The 14,593-nt window shown below is 45.6% G+C and overlaps 1 protein-coding gene across 3 annotated transcripts in view; it reads left to right on the top strand.

Moving 5' to 3' along the window:
* The window catches only part of SMTNL1 (smoothelin like 1), a 341,784-nt gene extending 330,820 nt beyond the window's left edge, over positions 1 to 10,964 (top strand). Inside the window, exons 14-15 of one of the 3 annotated variants that reach the window (XR_003939938.1) lie at positions 6,857 to 7,076; positions 10,483 to 10,570. Coding sequence is in view for 2 of the 3 variants with exons in the window: in XM_030186265.1 (XP_030042125.1) it covers positions 10,483 to 10,642 (160 nt within the window). In the remaining variant the exon portion in view is untranslated. Of the gene's footprint in view, positions 1 to 6,856; positions 7,077 to 10,482 lie in introns of all 3 variants that reach the window. The other 2 variants (XM_030186265.1, XM_030186254.1) reach the window with 2 other exon arrangements.
* The last annotated feature ends 3,629 nt before the right edge of the window (positions 10,965 to 14,593 follow it).

Below are 14,593 nucleotides of genomic sequence, written 5' to 3'. Positions count from 1 at the left end.
CCAGTTGAGTTTAGGGGTGTCTGGCTGGAGGTGCTGACTTTGGGAGCATACTCAGTCTTCTGGGTCCCTTCTTCACCCTTGCCTCCCGGTCTTTAGAGCTCTAGCCTTCCTCACCAGTAAAAAAAAAACAACAAAAAAACAAGAGAGCTCCTTTGCCTTCATTCAGTGTTGAAAAAAACAAACAAAAAAAAAAAAACAACAGAAGAAACAGAAGATTTCTGACAGGACCGGGCAGTACAGGGTTTCCCTTTCTTAGTGCTGTGCTTTCAGTCTGTGTGCCAGTTAGGCAGCAGGCTGCTGCGTCTGTGGGACTCTGCTTCTTCTCCGGAGACACCTGCTGTTTGGTGAGTCCCTGCCTTTCTCTTTTGGCGCGGGGGTACCATGCTTTAATGTGGGTGACGCTGGCATTTGAAAGCTGTTCCTGCTGCGGTAGCAGATTCTCCGCAGCAGGACTCTGTGTGGTGGCATGTTTGAACGCTGGGGAGGGAAGTACTGAAGTTCCCCTTCCCCACGCAGCCTAAAATGGTGAGAACGCGTGCCTTTTTGCTGATATGGCCCTCTCTTTTCTCCTAATATCAGCTCTGAATGATCCTTTCCCGCCCTGTGACCTTGATGTGGGCAGGGGGGAGGGGTGGCTTCTCCTAAAGGACCTTGTGTTCCATTAGAGACTGCTGGTCCATGGGATTCTCCTTTATTTTCTCCAGCCTTTGGTTTCCTTTACCAAAATCACTGTTGAATCAGAAACTGTTTGCATGTAGCTGGGGCAGTGGCACAAATTCTTCTCAAACTGCCCCCACTATGGAAGAGAATCCATGGAAAGAACAGAATTACTTTAAGCTGTTTCTATATCTTCTGAGCAGGATCTTCTCTGCTCTGGGTCCCTTAATTTGAACTTTTCTTCTTAAGAGAGCTTGTCCTCAGTAGCCCTTTTCGTGATTGGGGGAGTTTTTATGCCCATCTCGGGCAGATGGGTTCTAAAGGACTAAGTTTTCTAGAAGGAATGTGATGGTCCTGTGATGTGCCTTGTTTTTATTCAGAATGCACTTCAGCCACTCTGGGGCAGGGGGCTTCTGACCCCCCCCCCAGCTCATTCTGCTGCTCTATATGCCTATGTGTTGCAGAAGTCTGGTAGGGGAACTGACGGTTCCTTTTTAGTTCAGCCTTTGGAGTTTTCTGGCTTGTTCCCTAGCTCAGTCTCTTCTGATGGACCCTGCCCCGAAGAGGGGGATGTTTTCTCTCCAGCTGAGCAGTAGGGTGCATTTCTCCCATGTCTTCCTCTATTCGGTGGAAGTCTTTTCAGGGCAGTCCCTTTCTGCACAAAGGCAGCAAGAATCTCCTGAGCTAGAAAGCCATGTTTCCCTAAGTGGGTACATTGATACCGTGTTTCCCCGAAAATAAGACACTGTCTTATATTAATTTTTGCCCCCAAAAATGCGCTAGGTCTTATTTTCAGGGGCTGTCTTATTTTTCGGGGAAACATCGGAGTTGGATCGGGGGTTGGCCCGCCCGTCCTCCGTCGCTCCCGGAACTAATCTTAAACGCCTCCTTTCACCTTCGCAGCAAGCAGCAGCAGGGCAGGCCACTCCTTCCTTCCGTGTTCAGCCCTCGCCTGACGTAACGTCCGCAAGGGCGGGGCACGGAAGGAAGGAGAGGTCTGCCCTGCTGCTGCTTGCTGCGAAGGTGAAAGGAGGCGTTTAAGATTAGTTCCGGGAGCGACGGAGGGTGGGTGGAGGGGGGGCCCGGCGACCTCGGGTGGGGGGGGGGGCCGGCCCGGGGGCGGCCTTGTCCAGCTCTCGGCGGCCCTGCTTTCAAATAAAAATTTGCTAGGTCTTACTTTCGGGGGAGGCCTTATATCTACCAATTCAGGAAAACCTCTACTAGGTCTTATTTTCGGGGGATGTCTTACTTTCGGGGAAACAGGGTAGCTGTAGGCCTCACTGTGGTGAGTTTAGATTTTCTTATAGTTCCTGCGTTGGCTAAGGCTGTTCCTGGTGTAGGAAACAGTGAACAGCATCAGAGCAGGGCTCCTTGTATGTTGGGCCTGTGAAAGGGCCTATTTAGTATTTTTATTTACAGACATTTTTGTCCCCTCAGTTTTTCTCTGAGGGCGTTGCTTGAACAGCTTGGAAGTTTCCCTCCTTCCTTTGTGAAACTATTTTTATACTGGCAGTACAGGCATTGCCTACAAGCACACCACCCTGAGTGTGCCTGATCTCTGATCTTGGAAGCTCAGCAGGGTTGGGCCTGGCTGGTTTCTACTTGGATGGGAGACTGCCTGGGAATATCAGCAGTGTTGCCAGTTACCTGGTCCCCAAACCCGCCCAAAAAGTTCACGCCCCCGCCGTCATCAACCCTGCCTCCGCCGTCATCAGCTCCACCCCCGCCATCATCAGCTCCACCCCCACCGTCATCAACCCCGCCTCCTCCGTCGTCAGCCCTGCCCAAAACGTCATCAACCCCGCCCAAAACGTCATTAGCCCCACCCCCTGCGGCCCAAAAAACCTCACAAAAAACAGTGGAAAAACCCCAAAAATAGCCCAAAAAACCGCGACCCGTAGCGGACAAAAAATTCCCGCAGCGGGTCGCAGAAAACCGCCCACCTGGCAACGGTGAATATCAAGTGCAGTAGGTTTTCTTTTTTTTTTCTGCACCTTTTGCTCCTTTAGAAGTGGGAGTTTCTAGGCTTAGTGCCTTTGACTCCACCTTTCTGTAGGAAATGTTACATATTGTTATTTTCTGGGGCCAAGGTTGCCAATTGGGCGGTTTTCCGCAACCCGCTGCAGGAAATTTTTGCTCGCTGCGGGTCGCGGTTTTTTGGGCTGCTTTTTGTTTTTTTTCAGTGGTTTTTGTGCAGATTTTTGGGCCGCTGGGGGCGGGGCTAGTGATGTTTTGGGTGGGGCTAGTGATGTGGGTGGGGTCATGTTTTGGGCGGGGCTAGTGACATTTTGGGCAGGGCCGATGACGGAGGAGGCGGGACCGATGACAGAAGAGGTGGGGTCGATGATGGCGGAGGCGGAGTCGATGATGGCGGAGGCGGAGTCGATGACGGCAGGAGCGGGGTTGATGACGGCGGGGGTGGGGGTGTGAACTTTTTGGGCAGGTTTCGGGGCCGAGTACCTGGCAACACTGTCTGGGGCTAGTGCTCTAGTCTCCATGGTAACTATGGAACCTCAGTGCTGTCATGGGAGCATTTGCTCCAGGTGCAGTAGTTTCAGCAAAATAGTTTTATTCTTCAGGAAGATGGTTGGCTTTCAGCCTGAAGGTCACAGGTTTAAGGTTGGTTTGTGCATCATATTAGAAGCTGTGGCTCTCGGCTCCTTTTCTATGGGGCATATTTTACTTCCCTCTCTCATATTGCTTGCCTTGACAAGCAGTTCTTTCCATATCTGGGACAGTTTACACTAGGCTACAATGCCAAAGGTTAGCAGTGGTGGTTTCCCACAGCAGCTCTGTTCTTCTAGTTTTGCTCTCTGACACTGATCAAACTATTGCATTCCAGCTCCAGCTTCAGCTTCCACTGTATCTGTGGCACCTGTAGCTAGCTGTTTGTTGCAGTGTCTCTAAGGCTTTTATTGCACTATTGCACTTTTTCTTTATATTGGACAGCTAGCTATATTCAGCTACTTCAATTTTCCCTGCACTTCTCCCTTAGGAAGTGTTTCTTTTCTTTCCTCTTTGGCCCCCTCATCTGCAGTTTCTCTGTTTGGCCATTCTGAGCCCTCATGTTCAGTTCCAGGCTTTGCCTGTCGGCATGGCTATGGCTCCATTCACCTTTTCCTAGGTTTGGGAGTTTTGTGGCATTCTGCACAAGGACAGCATCAGAGTGCACCTCGCTCTAGACGAGATCCAAGAGTTTATCTTCCATGGTCTTCTCGGAATCCTTGAGCTGGGTGGTCACCCTTCAAATGAGCCATCATCCCATTCCAAATTGCTCTGGTACGATTTTTTTCTTGACCGAGGACTGGAGGATCTAGGTTCAGACTTGGGTGCGCAGTCTGCTCAGGATGCTGAGTCCTCTGGCCTGGCTATGCATTCATGTCTTGGGCTCTGTGGTGGACACTTTGGAGGTAGTGCTGTGGCGGTGCTCATAGACGACATCTACAGCTCTTGCTTCTCGACGGGTGGTCTCCTGTGTTCCAGAAGTGTAGGCAGTGTCTTCCATGGCTGTTCTCGGTACGCCTGTGCATGAACTGGTGGCTTCGCAATTCCTCCCTTTAGAAGGGATGCCTTGGCGCCCCTGCAGTGGATGGTGGAGGTCATGGATGCGAGTCTCTCAGACTGGAGAGCCCTTTGCCTCCTCCTTCCATCTTCGGGGTGGTGGATAGCACAGGGGACGGTGTAGCTGATCTCCCGCCTGGATCTGCTTTTGGTGCTGTTCGTCTTCTAGCAGTTCAGGACACGTTGCGGGCTAGGCAGTGCTTCTACTGTCGGAGAAGATGAGGCGGTGGCTGCTTCTTCGACAGAGTGGGACTCGGAGTCAAACTGTGGCCATCAGGGCATGTCGCCCCATGGAGTGGGCAGAGGACCTCGTGTTCCGTTTCTACGTGGCCCACTTTGCATGTTTTTCCTATGGTGAGTTCTCTTTTCTGCCATCTTCTGGTCTCAGCAAAATGGTTATTCCGCACCAGTGCTTCTCCAACATGGCCTCAGGTAGAGAGCTCCGTAGGCAGATCTGATGGCGTCCCAGCTGGACACCTAGGTGCCTTCTTTCTTCTGTCTTTCATTTGGCAGGGTTGGTTGTTCTATTGCTTCCTTAGCCGAAGGATGTTCTTCGATAGTATTTCCTCCGTGGCCTCTGTGCGACAGAGTTCTTTTCGGATCGCTCTCCACCGGGGTTGAGTCATTCTGGTAGCTCCGGATTAACCACGGCGCCCATGGTTTGTGGATATAGTGAGGCTTCTGGTGGGGCCTTCGTTTTGGATTTGCTTGACTCTGGGCTCTTCCTTCTGGGTCCGCTCCTGAATGGATTATCCCTTTTGCTTTGGTCTTACGGCCTGGTGTTTTGAGAGGCCAACTCTGAGAAACAGAGTTCTTTGGACACTATGGTTACTGTTCTGTTGCGATCTTATTAGATTGTAAGCTCTTTGAGCAGGGACTGTCTTTCTTCTATGTTTGTGCAGCGCTGCGTATGCCTTGTAGCGCTATAGAAATGCTAAATAGTAGTAGTAGTAGTAGATCTTGTATGTGGTCCGCGGTCCACTGCAACCTTGTATTCTCAGGTGTTGAGGATTTTTTGAGGCTGGTTGCGGCCCACGCTTGGTCTTCATTGCAGGCATCTGTTCCTCAGCGATAGAGTTCTTTCTGCAGAATGGGTTGCAGAAGGTCCTGGCCTGGCCTTGCACTCGGAGGTAGTGCATTTATTGCAAAGTGCTTTGCTCCTCTGCTGCTGCGACTTTCCTCTCGCTGAAACCTTGTTCGTATTCTCCGAGTCTAGCTTGGGGCTCCTTGTCTACTGAGCATTGCTTTGGACTCCTTTTGTTCCTTTGCAGAACGCTTCGCTTAGGAACTTAAAAGCAGTGTTCTTGGTCGCCAATTCTTCGGCACGCAGAGTGTCTGAATTTTTAGCACAGCCATTCTGAGCTGTTTTTTCTGCAATTTGCTGAGTCTGGAGTGACCTTGCTTTCGGTTCCTTCTTTCTTTTCCAGCTGTGGTTTGGCTTTTCTTTTTCAGCCTTTCTTTCTTCCCTCCTTTTGAGAGGGGGATTTTCACTAGGAGTACACGGCACTTCATCTGCTGGATGTTCAGAGGGCTCACTGGTATTTGCAGATGTTGCATGTTTTTCAGCGTTCAGATCTTCTCTTTGTCTTTGTCGCTGGTTCTTGCTGTGGAACAGCAGCCTCTGGTCTGATCTGATTTTTTTTTCTCTTTGGATTGCAGATACTTTGTGGATTTTTTGGAAAGGTTGTGTTCCGCCGGTGGCATTCCAGGCTCGTTTCACAAGTTTGCTATCTACTTCTTGGGCGGAACGGGTGTGCTTTCACTATTCAGATGCTTCCTTTGCAGCGGCGGTTCTGTCTGCTGGAAGTGGTGCATGTCAAGGTCAGCGTATGTCTGTATTTTAGAGGAGTTATAGAAGGGAGTGATCAGCACTGTTATTAATTTTACATGGTACACCGCTGTGGATAGCTTCTATTATAGGATGGAGCACATAGTATAAATTTAAAAAAAATAGTAAAGGGGGAAAACTGTAAAGGCTACACCTGAGACAGAATAAGATAAGAAAGAGGGCAGACACAAAGGCTCCCTGATGTAAGACAGATGAGAAAGAGTGAGGAGAAATACTGTACAGGGAAGGATGAACAAAAAATAAATATTAAGAAAAAGCTTCTATAACAGAAATGATTGTTTAATATGAGGGTCACTTTTTTGTAATGTATAAAAAGATTTACTTGTATCAGTACTTGAAGGCCCTGACTGTTGAAATACACTTCTTATGTTCAAAGTAGATACTTGCATCTCACAAATCTTGTACACTGAAGAAGGAACTGCTGACTCTGCTTCCCCAGCTAAAAATGCTGTTGTACTTTGTAGTCTGTACATCCTACAATAGAATATTCCTAGGTAAAGGATTTTAAAATACTTAATGAGAGCTGATTTGCCAGAAGGCTGTAATGCCCCAAGTGAGAATTAGCTATGGGCCTTTGTTAGTCAGCTGCCCACTGCCAACATATGGTTACTAGGATGCAATTCATATTGACTGTACTATTTCAGAAGCCTGTAAACCACTTTGGGTTGAGCTTTGAGGAAGGTGATCTATAAAATAACAAACTTAACACACTAATTTTCACTCTTTGCCCCCTGAACCTGCCCTTCCTTCTCCCCATGATTAAATTTTTTTTTCTGGCGGGGGCAATAGGAAGCACGCGGATTGTCCCCCATTGCTGGAGGCAGACGATATGGTGCGCATGAGCATCCCGGACTCAAAGTGCGTGTACATATATGTGCAAGAGCTGTACCGGAGCCTGGTGCAGAAGGGACTGGTGAAAACCAAGAAACAATGAAAAACCAACAACAGCAGAGTCATATAGAGAGATCTCCTCACCATAGTGGAAGAGAGAGAGAGCCAACTGGAATGGGTGAGGAGGCATGTGCCTGTGGCTTCCATAGCAACCGCAGCTTCCTTCCATCCTTTGCTTCTTGTCTTGACACTGTCCATTCTGTCATACAGTATGGTCGCACTGCAAAGCATCATGGAGCTTATCATCCTTCACATGCAATATTGTGGCTTACCTTTAAAGCAAATTTAGTGTACAAAACCTTTTAACATAGATTCTTGATACAGTTAGACCATTGCACCTATCCACTTGTGGTCCAATTTCTGTAAGAAACAGCAGTCCTTCAAACCAGGACTGGCTCCCCAGCAGAACCATCATAGAACTTTATCGGACCATTTTTCATTCTCTCCCTTACTAAAATTTCCTTGTACTGTAATGAATGCATTGCAGTGGGGGTTGCCTAGTCTCTTTTAATATTGTAATCTGCACAGATCCAGTAATGGTAGGTAGCAGAATATAAATGTTGTATTGTATTGGATAAAGATAATGTTCTACTTCGCTTCCAGTCTAGAAATTTAAAATCTTGCCCTGAATGCAGTGCTCTGCAAAATACATCACACCCCATCTACATAATTCTGTCACAGCAGGAGACAAGAATAGATTTTGGGGACTCATTCTCATAGTTGAAGCTAGAAAGCCCTTTGCTGCATAGCTAATTGTAGAATGGAACAGCTTGGTGCATGACATAATTCCTCTCATTCTATATATTGCTTTGCAGCTTCCTGCTGCTGCTAGTGAATGTTTGCTTCTAAAGTGAATGCTGCTTGCAATACAGCTAATTAGCAGCTGTGAAATCACTGCTAATGGTATTTCACTAATAAAATTCTCCTTCAAGAACATCATTCAGCAGTGCAAACTTCTTCTACAGGGACAGAGCCCATTTGTAGGAAATCTTCTGATGAAGAATCTTCTACGAAGGAAGTGGTCCACTAAGAATACCCATTAGAAGGGCATAGACCCCCCTTCACCTCATTAACAAAAACAGTTATAGAGATTACAGAAATCTCACCAATGATGGCCTTGGCGCTATGTATATTGCACATTATAGATTCTCTACTATAGGGACACTCAATTATAGAAAACTCATGGAGCATTTCCTCACCCTTAACAAATGACCACCTCTGTTATATGTTTCCAGGATAATTAAAATATCTTGGAGGTAACTTTTGTACAAGTTTACTTGTAAAAGGTGAAGGGGGCAATTCTACAACTTGGCACCAAGATTTTGTTACAGTATAGCAGTGGGTCAACATCAACATATCTACATTTAGGCACATCCACTTACATCAAGTCTATGGCTGTCATAAATGGCACAGCATAAGTTCATGTAGTCTACTATTCTGAAAAGTGTGCATTATGTATGAGACATGCCCCCTTGTAGTTATGCGCTATGGAGCTCATTTTCAAAACAGAAAAATGGCATAAAGCGGCTGAACTTTTTTTTTTTTAAACGTCTAAATTGCTATTTTCAAAATTCATTTTTAGAATGTTTTTCTATGCAGTTTGTCTAAATCCCAAGGGGGTGTGTTATGGGCAGAACTAGGGTAGGCTTACATTTTTCTGTGATAATGGAACATTGTAAAAACATCCAGCGTAAAAAATAGGACACTTTTGGCTAGACCTGTTTCCATAATGACCAACTGCCAAAACTGACCAGATGACCTTTGAAGGGATAAAGGCATGACCCCCCTTAATCCCCCCGTGGTCAGTGATTCCCCCCCCCCCCCCACGAGGTGAAAGTGAGAGTATATACCAGGCTCTATGACAGCTGTAGATATAATGGTCATTCTTCTTAGAGCAGCAAGCAGATCCCCAGAATAGCCTAGTGGTTTGTGCAATGGCCTGTAGAGAAGGGGACCCAGGCCCATATCTCACTTTAACTGGTACACTTCAAGTGGAAAGCATGAGTACCCCCCAAACTACAAAATACCTACTGAACCCACATATAAGTGACACCTGCAGGCATAAGGGCTACTGTAGTGGTGTACAGTACAGTCTCACCATACAGTATAAGGGGGTTAAGATGTGATGTGTAACTGGGACCCTTTATGAGAAGTTCACCTCCATGCCCCCTAGGCTGCCCCACTGCTCTGCTGGGATGTCTGCTGGCCCCCATACATCCCAATGGCTTGTTTTTCCCTTGGATGTTTTTTGTTTGAAAATGTCCCTTAAAGAAAGATGCACCGAGCACAAAAACATCTAATTTTCAAACCAAAAAGATGGACATTGTTCTGGTTCAAAAGTGAACTTGTTTGGCATTGGCTTTGGACATCACATCAAAAATGAACCGCCACAGCATTTACATTTTTCCTTATAGAATAGCTCTTAGTGCACTTGCGCACAGTTACAGCATTATCCTGAAACTACCCAAGTAGCTTCTCTTTGATGATAAATAGAAAGCAGCATACCTCATACCTGCAATCTGTGTAGGCAGCTGCACAAGCATACAATAGGACTCAGGCTCTTGGAAATGGCTCTCCATCTTCCACCTTTAGACACTCTTGAATGCACTGGGCAGGGCCAGGATGAAAAGAGAATATTTCTGTTACATAGCATACTGAACCTGCCCAGAGCATCCCAGGATGCACTTTGTGGGGCAGTGCACCACCATTTTGAATATGACAGTGCCAGGGGCAGAAGTGAATGGGTATCACTCCTGCCTCATTTAGGGTCTGGTGGGGGGGGGGGGGTCCCCACTGAACACCAAGGACTATTTCTTTTAAAATCAAGTCAGGTCCATTGGGGGTGGAAGGGAAGGGTGCCACTAGACACCAGGGAATTTTTCTTTTTTTTGTTTGGGGGAAGGGAGAGGTAATGGGTGGGAGGAGTACCCTAGACACCAGGGCAGGTCTTGGCAGGGCTGGGTTCCATGCTGCACATGTCAGAAGTAGTAGAGAAGCAGAGTCCAATCAGGTTAGAAAAGGGAGGTGGGGCAATGCTGACTGGTGGCAACTTATTTTTTAAATGTCACCCTTCCTGTCAGTACCTGAGCCAGTCGCAGCTCAGGCACTGACAGGAAGGGTGGCATTTCACAATGAGCTGTCATTTAAGTTGCATTGCATCTAGCATGCCATGGTAACTTTGGAGAGCTAATTTCACAGTATAGCCACAGCTTTGACCGAGTGCCTCTAGCATAAGAATGTAGATCTTTGGAAAACATAAGGATATAAAAACTTGTTATGAAAACTCCTAAATATCTGAAATTCTGTTATAGAAACAGTCAAATCACCTCTAAAGAGGATTTATCAAAGAACCTGTGGTTTAAAAAAGAACAAAAATTCTAACAGTGCTCTCTAGAAACAAGATTCAAGACCTAAACCTCTAAACAGGGAAATCTCCTGCTAGAACCCTTCCCTCTGCATGTGGCTGATGTTCTCAGCTGGTGTTACTAAGGTTAAGAACTCACTGTTCTGTTTTGTACTTTCAGGCAGCATGCGGACTGCATATCTTTGGTGGAGGTGGAGGATATGATGACAATGGGATGCCATCCTGACCCTATGTGTGTCTTTACCTATGTCCAAGCTCTGTACAACCACTTATTGAGGGCTGAGAAAAAACAGCAAAATGAAGGGCTGGATGCTGCCTAACATTACTTAACGCAGCAGCTCCAGCAATGCCTGCCACCAGAAGCAGAAAATAAGGATTGGTTGATCTTGCCTCAGGGGAAGCTCCAGATGTACAAGGATAGGTCTCTGACACTGAGCTTATCTTTCGCCCACTTGTTCCAGGAAAAGCCTTGTCCAATACAAGACATCCCATAATCCATTCCTAACACTACAGATGGCTTACATTGTACAGTATCATTTCCAACAGTAAAACTTTGTGGAAGACTTGGGCTGGTGCTTAGATTACTACCCCCCCCCCCCCCCCAAAAAAAAATAAACACCCAAAACACCTGCATTACAGAGAAAGACATTTAAGTGGCAGCAGAAGCAAAAGATGTTTGGCATATTTATTTTTTTATTTTTGTTACATTTGTACTCTGCGCTTTCCCACTCATGGTAGGCTCAATGCGGCAGGCAATGGACTTACCCAGAGTCACAAGGAGCTGCCTATGCCGGGAATCGAACTCAGTTCCCCAGGACCAAGGTCCACCACCCTAACCACTAGGCCACTCCTCCACTCATTTCTACAACTGAGCTACTCCAATATCCCGCAACTCCTCCTATCTATATAGAGGTATATAAAATAATGAGTGGAGTGGAACAGGTGGATGCGAAGCGTCTGTTCACGCTTTCCAAAACTACTAGGACTAGGGGGCATGCGATGAAACTACAGTGTAGTAAATTTAAAACAAATTGGAGAAAATGTTTCTTCACCCAACGTATAATTAAACTCTGGAATTCGTTGCCGGAGAAAGTGGTGAAGGCGGTTAGCTTAGCAGAGTTTAAAAAGGGGTTGGACGGTTTCCTAAAGGTCAAGTCCATAAACCGCTACTAAATGGGAAAAATCCACAATTCCGGGAATAACATGTATAGAATGTTTGTACGTTGGGAAGCTTGCCAGGTGCCCTTGGCCTAGATTGGCTGCTGTCGTGGACAGGATGCTGGGCTCGATGGACCCTTGGTCTTTTCCCAGTATGGCATTACTTATGTACTTATATTGGCTCTGCTGAATAATTCCCTCTAATTTTGTCTTGTGCTTCTTGGACAGACCAGACCAATCATAAGATAGGCTTGCCACACTGCTGTAACAACTCTGTATACATCATATGGAACCTCCATTTCATCCCCGTAACGCAGGCATTCAGAACATGGATGAGAGAAGATGCTGTGTTTGGACTGATGATAATTAGAGGCAGTTATAATAATACCAGCCCCTAATACCACTCTTGGACAAAAAAAAATTTAAACTGTACATTATACACATCCCTCCAAAGTTTAAAATACAGAGTTTATAGTAATATTTGACTAGCAGGCATAACTTTTAAAAATTATATCTGTATCATTACCTCAGTTTTTAATGATTCTGAAATGAATTTTTGACACAGCTGAAACCACAGCCACTAAGCAGGTAGTAAGGCAGAAAAACCAGGGCAAAGCATCTATCAGGTAGGAAGTTTCTAAGGCTGAGATGGGTCTTAACTGCAGAATGTGATGGAAGCAGCCCCAGGAGCCTGAAAAAAAGATGAAAGCTGAACCTCTTTACTACAGCATATCCACCTGCTTGTTATGCTCCAGCTCACTCCCAGCATCCCATGCACAAAGGTTAAAGGACATGAATTTGATATACCACCTTTCAGAACGTTTAGTATATGCAACGAGACAAACTTCTCATACACAATTGTCTGCAGCTGCAAAGGATATGCCTTATTCTCTCAGTTCTCTCTCTCTCCCTCCCTAACAGACAATATAAAGTTTTGTTTTTTCTTTTACATAGGCAAGGAGCCTTGGCTGCACAAGAACAAAGGTGGTAAAAGGAAGGAGAAGTCACCAGCGATCAGGCAACAAATGTTTATCGAGGGATGACCGAAGCTGGCAAAGTTTCAGGTAAACAGCCTGCATCAGGGGTCATCCAAATTCTATGGCTCTCAAAATTACATGATCCAGACAGAAAACATTCGTCACTCTTTCTAAATCCTCCGTGCCACTGCAAAGCAACTTCTGTTCTCAAACGGTGGTGCAGAGGATTTAGAAAGAGCGATAAATGTTTTCTGCCTGGCTAATGTCATTTTGAGTGCCATGGAAGTCTGGACAACCCCTGTTGCAGGCTGTTTTGCTGAAACTTAGCCAGGTTCCATCATCCCTCAAACGTTTGTTGCATGATCTCTTATACCTTCTTCCTTTGATCTTTGTGACTGCTTCATGCACTGTGGAGGTTTTCCTCTTTCTTATTGTGATTACTAATGTCTTGGCTGCACCAGTTCTTAGAACACATTGCTAACAGTAGGTTAAATTAAAATTTGGCAGCATGCTGTGTGGACAAAAAAATGTTCTTGGTTTGAAATAAATATTGCCTGTAGTGTATGTTTGGGGTTTTTTTTTTTTTTTTTAATCTACACCACATAAAATGAAGTAACATGTTGTTAGTTTTTTATGTGAACAGACTGATATAATTGAGAGCCACAGCCAAGGGCATCTTCCATTCCTGTCCCAACTGGACTTAATAGCCAATCATTGCATGTAGATGTCTTAAGTCAGGCAAGTCTCAACAAGACTATATGATCTTTCCCTCAAATCCAAGTTCCATGTCATTATCAATTGTTTCTTTCATGAACATAATCCAAGCAACAGGTGTAAATGGACTGGAACATGTAGCAAAAGCCAAGCAGGTGCTCAAACCATAGAATTGCACCTGATCAAAATAGAGGTATTCAGCAAACCCCTATGAACTCACAGCATCCTATTTAATCCTAGTCAACATAGGGGAGATTCTATCATGGCAGTTGAAAATCACACAATACAACCAAAATGATGACACTAAACACCACCAGAACTTGGAACATGTGCATACTAATGCATACAGTAGATCAGCCAAGAACTGCATGTGTTCTAGAACTGACAATATCTAGTTGAAGTACTGAAGGTAGATATGCTTATCAAGCTTAGGGACCCCTTTTACTAAGCTGCCCTAACACAGCTTAAAATGGCATACTCCAATGTGTCCAATGTATGGATGTTAAAAAATTACAGTTACACAATCACACTGTACAGCATTTCCCTACCTCCTGCACAGTCCAGCATCTCTCCCTATTCCATAAGTTCTCTTTAATTTCTTCACCCTGTCCCCCTCCAGTGTACCTTAAAATGAAGTCTTCAGCCTGGCAGTGCCAGCAGCAGCAGTACTCATAAGCTACCTGTACTGGGGCTTTCCTGTTAACCTGTCCTTCCTGTTTTCTCAAGGGTGGGACAGGTCAAAGGGAAAGCCCCAGTGCAGGCCACAGGCAGTAAAAGTATCACTGTTGCTGCTGGTCCAAATACTTGATTTTTTAAAAGTACAGCGCCGGGGGGGGGGGGGGGGGGGGGGGGGGAGGGAAAGGGCATGGAGAGATGCTGGACCGGCATACCCAGCTGTGACCAGAGCAGGTACTTTTTACCTGCAAAAAGGGACATGAGCAATTTGCAGGTAAATAGCTGGCAATCTGTGTAAAAAAAAAAAAAGCTTTGAAAAATTTGAGGACACTTTTCAAAGCCATTTCTGTACATAAAACAGTGTTTTATGTGCAAAAATGGGTACTTATAAATTTGCACTCCGTTCTGTGCACAAGCCACTTGCCTATCCTGTAGTTAGACTTACACTATAGTCTCCCTAAGGCAGTGCAATGAGCACTAACAGATAATGGTAAATCAACTCATTTGCACAGATACCAGCTTCTAGTCCTCAAAGCATTTAAGCAGACCTCCAAAAAAACTTAAGCCACAATTCCTTATGCATTCAAAATTTGATAGTTACAGAGCAGAGGATTTTGGGGCATTATTGGAAGGGTGCAAACATCAAGTAGGGCAAATTTTAACCATGAAGATTTGGCCATTTAACTGCTAGTTAGCAGGACAAACATTTTGACTTTCCACCCTTGTACCTCCCCAATGGACTGCTGT

Source organism: Microcaecilia unicolor, chromosome 1 (genome assembly GCF_901765095.1).
Source record: "Microcaecilia unicolor chromosome 1, aMicUni1.1, whole genome shotgun sequence".
In the NCBI taxonomy this organism is placed as follows: domain Eukaryota; kingdom Metazoa; phylum Chordata; class Amphibia; order Gymnophiona; family Siphonopidae; genus Microcaecilia; species Microcaecilia unicolor.
This window is presented reverse-complemented; position numbering and strand designations above follow the sequence as displayed.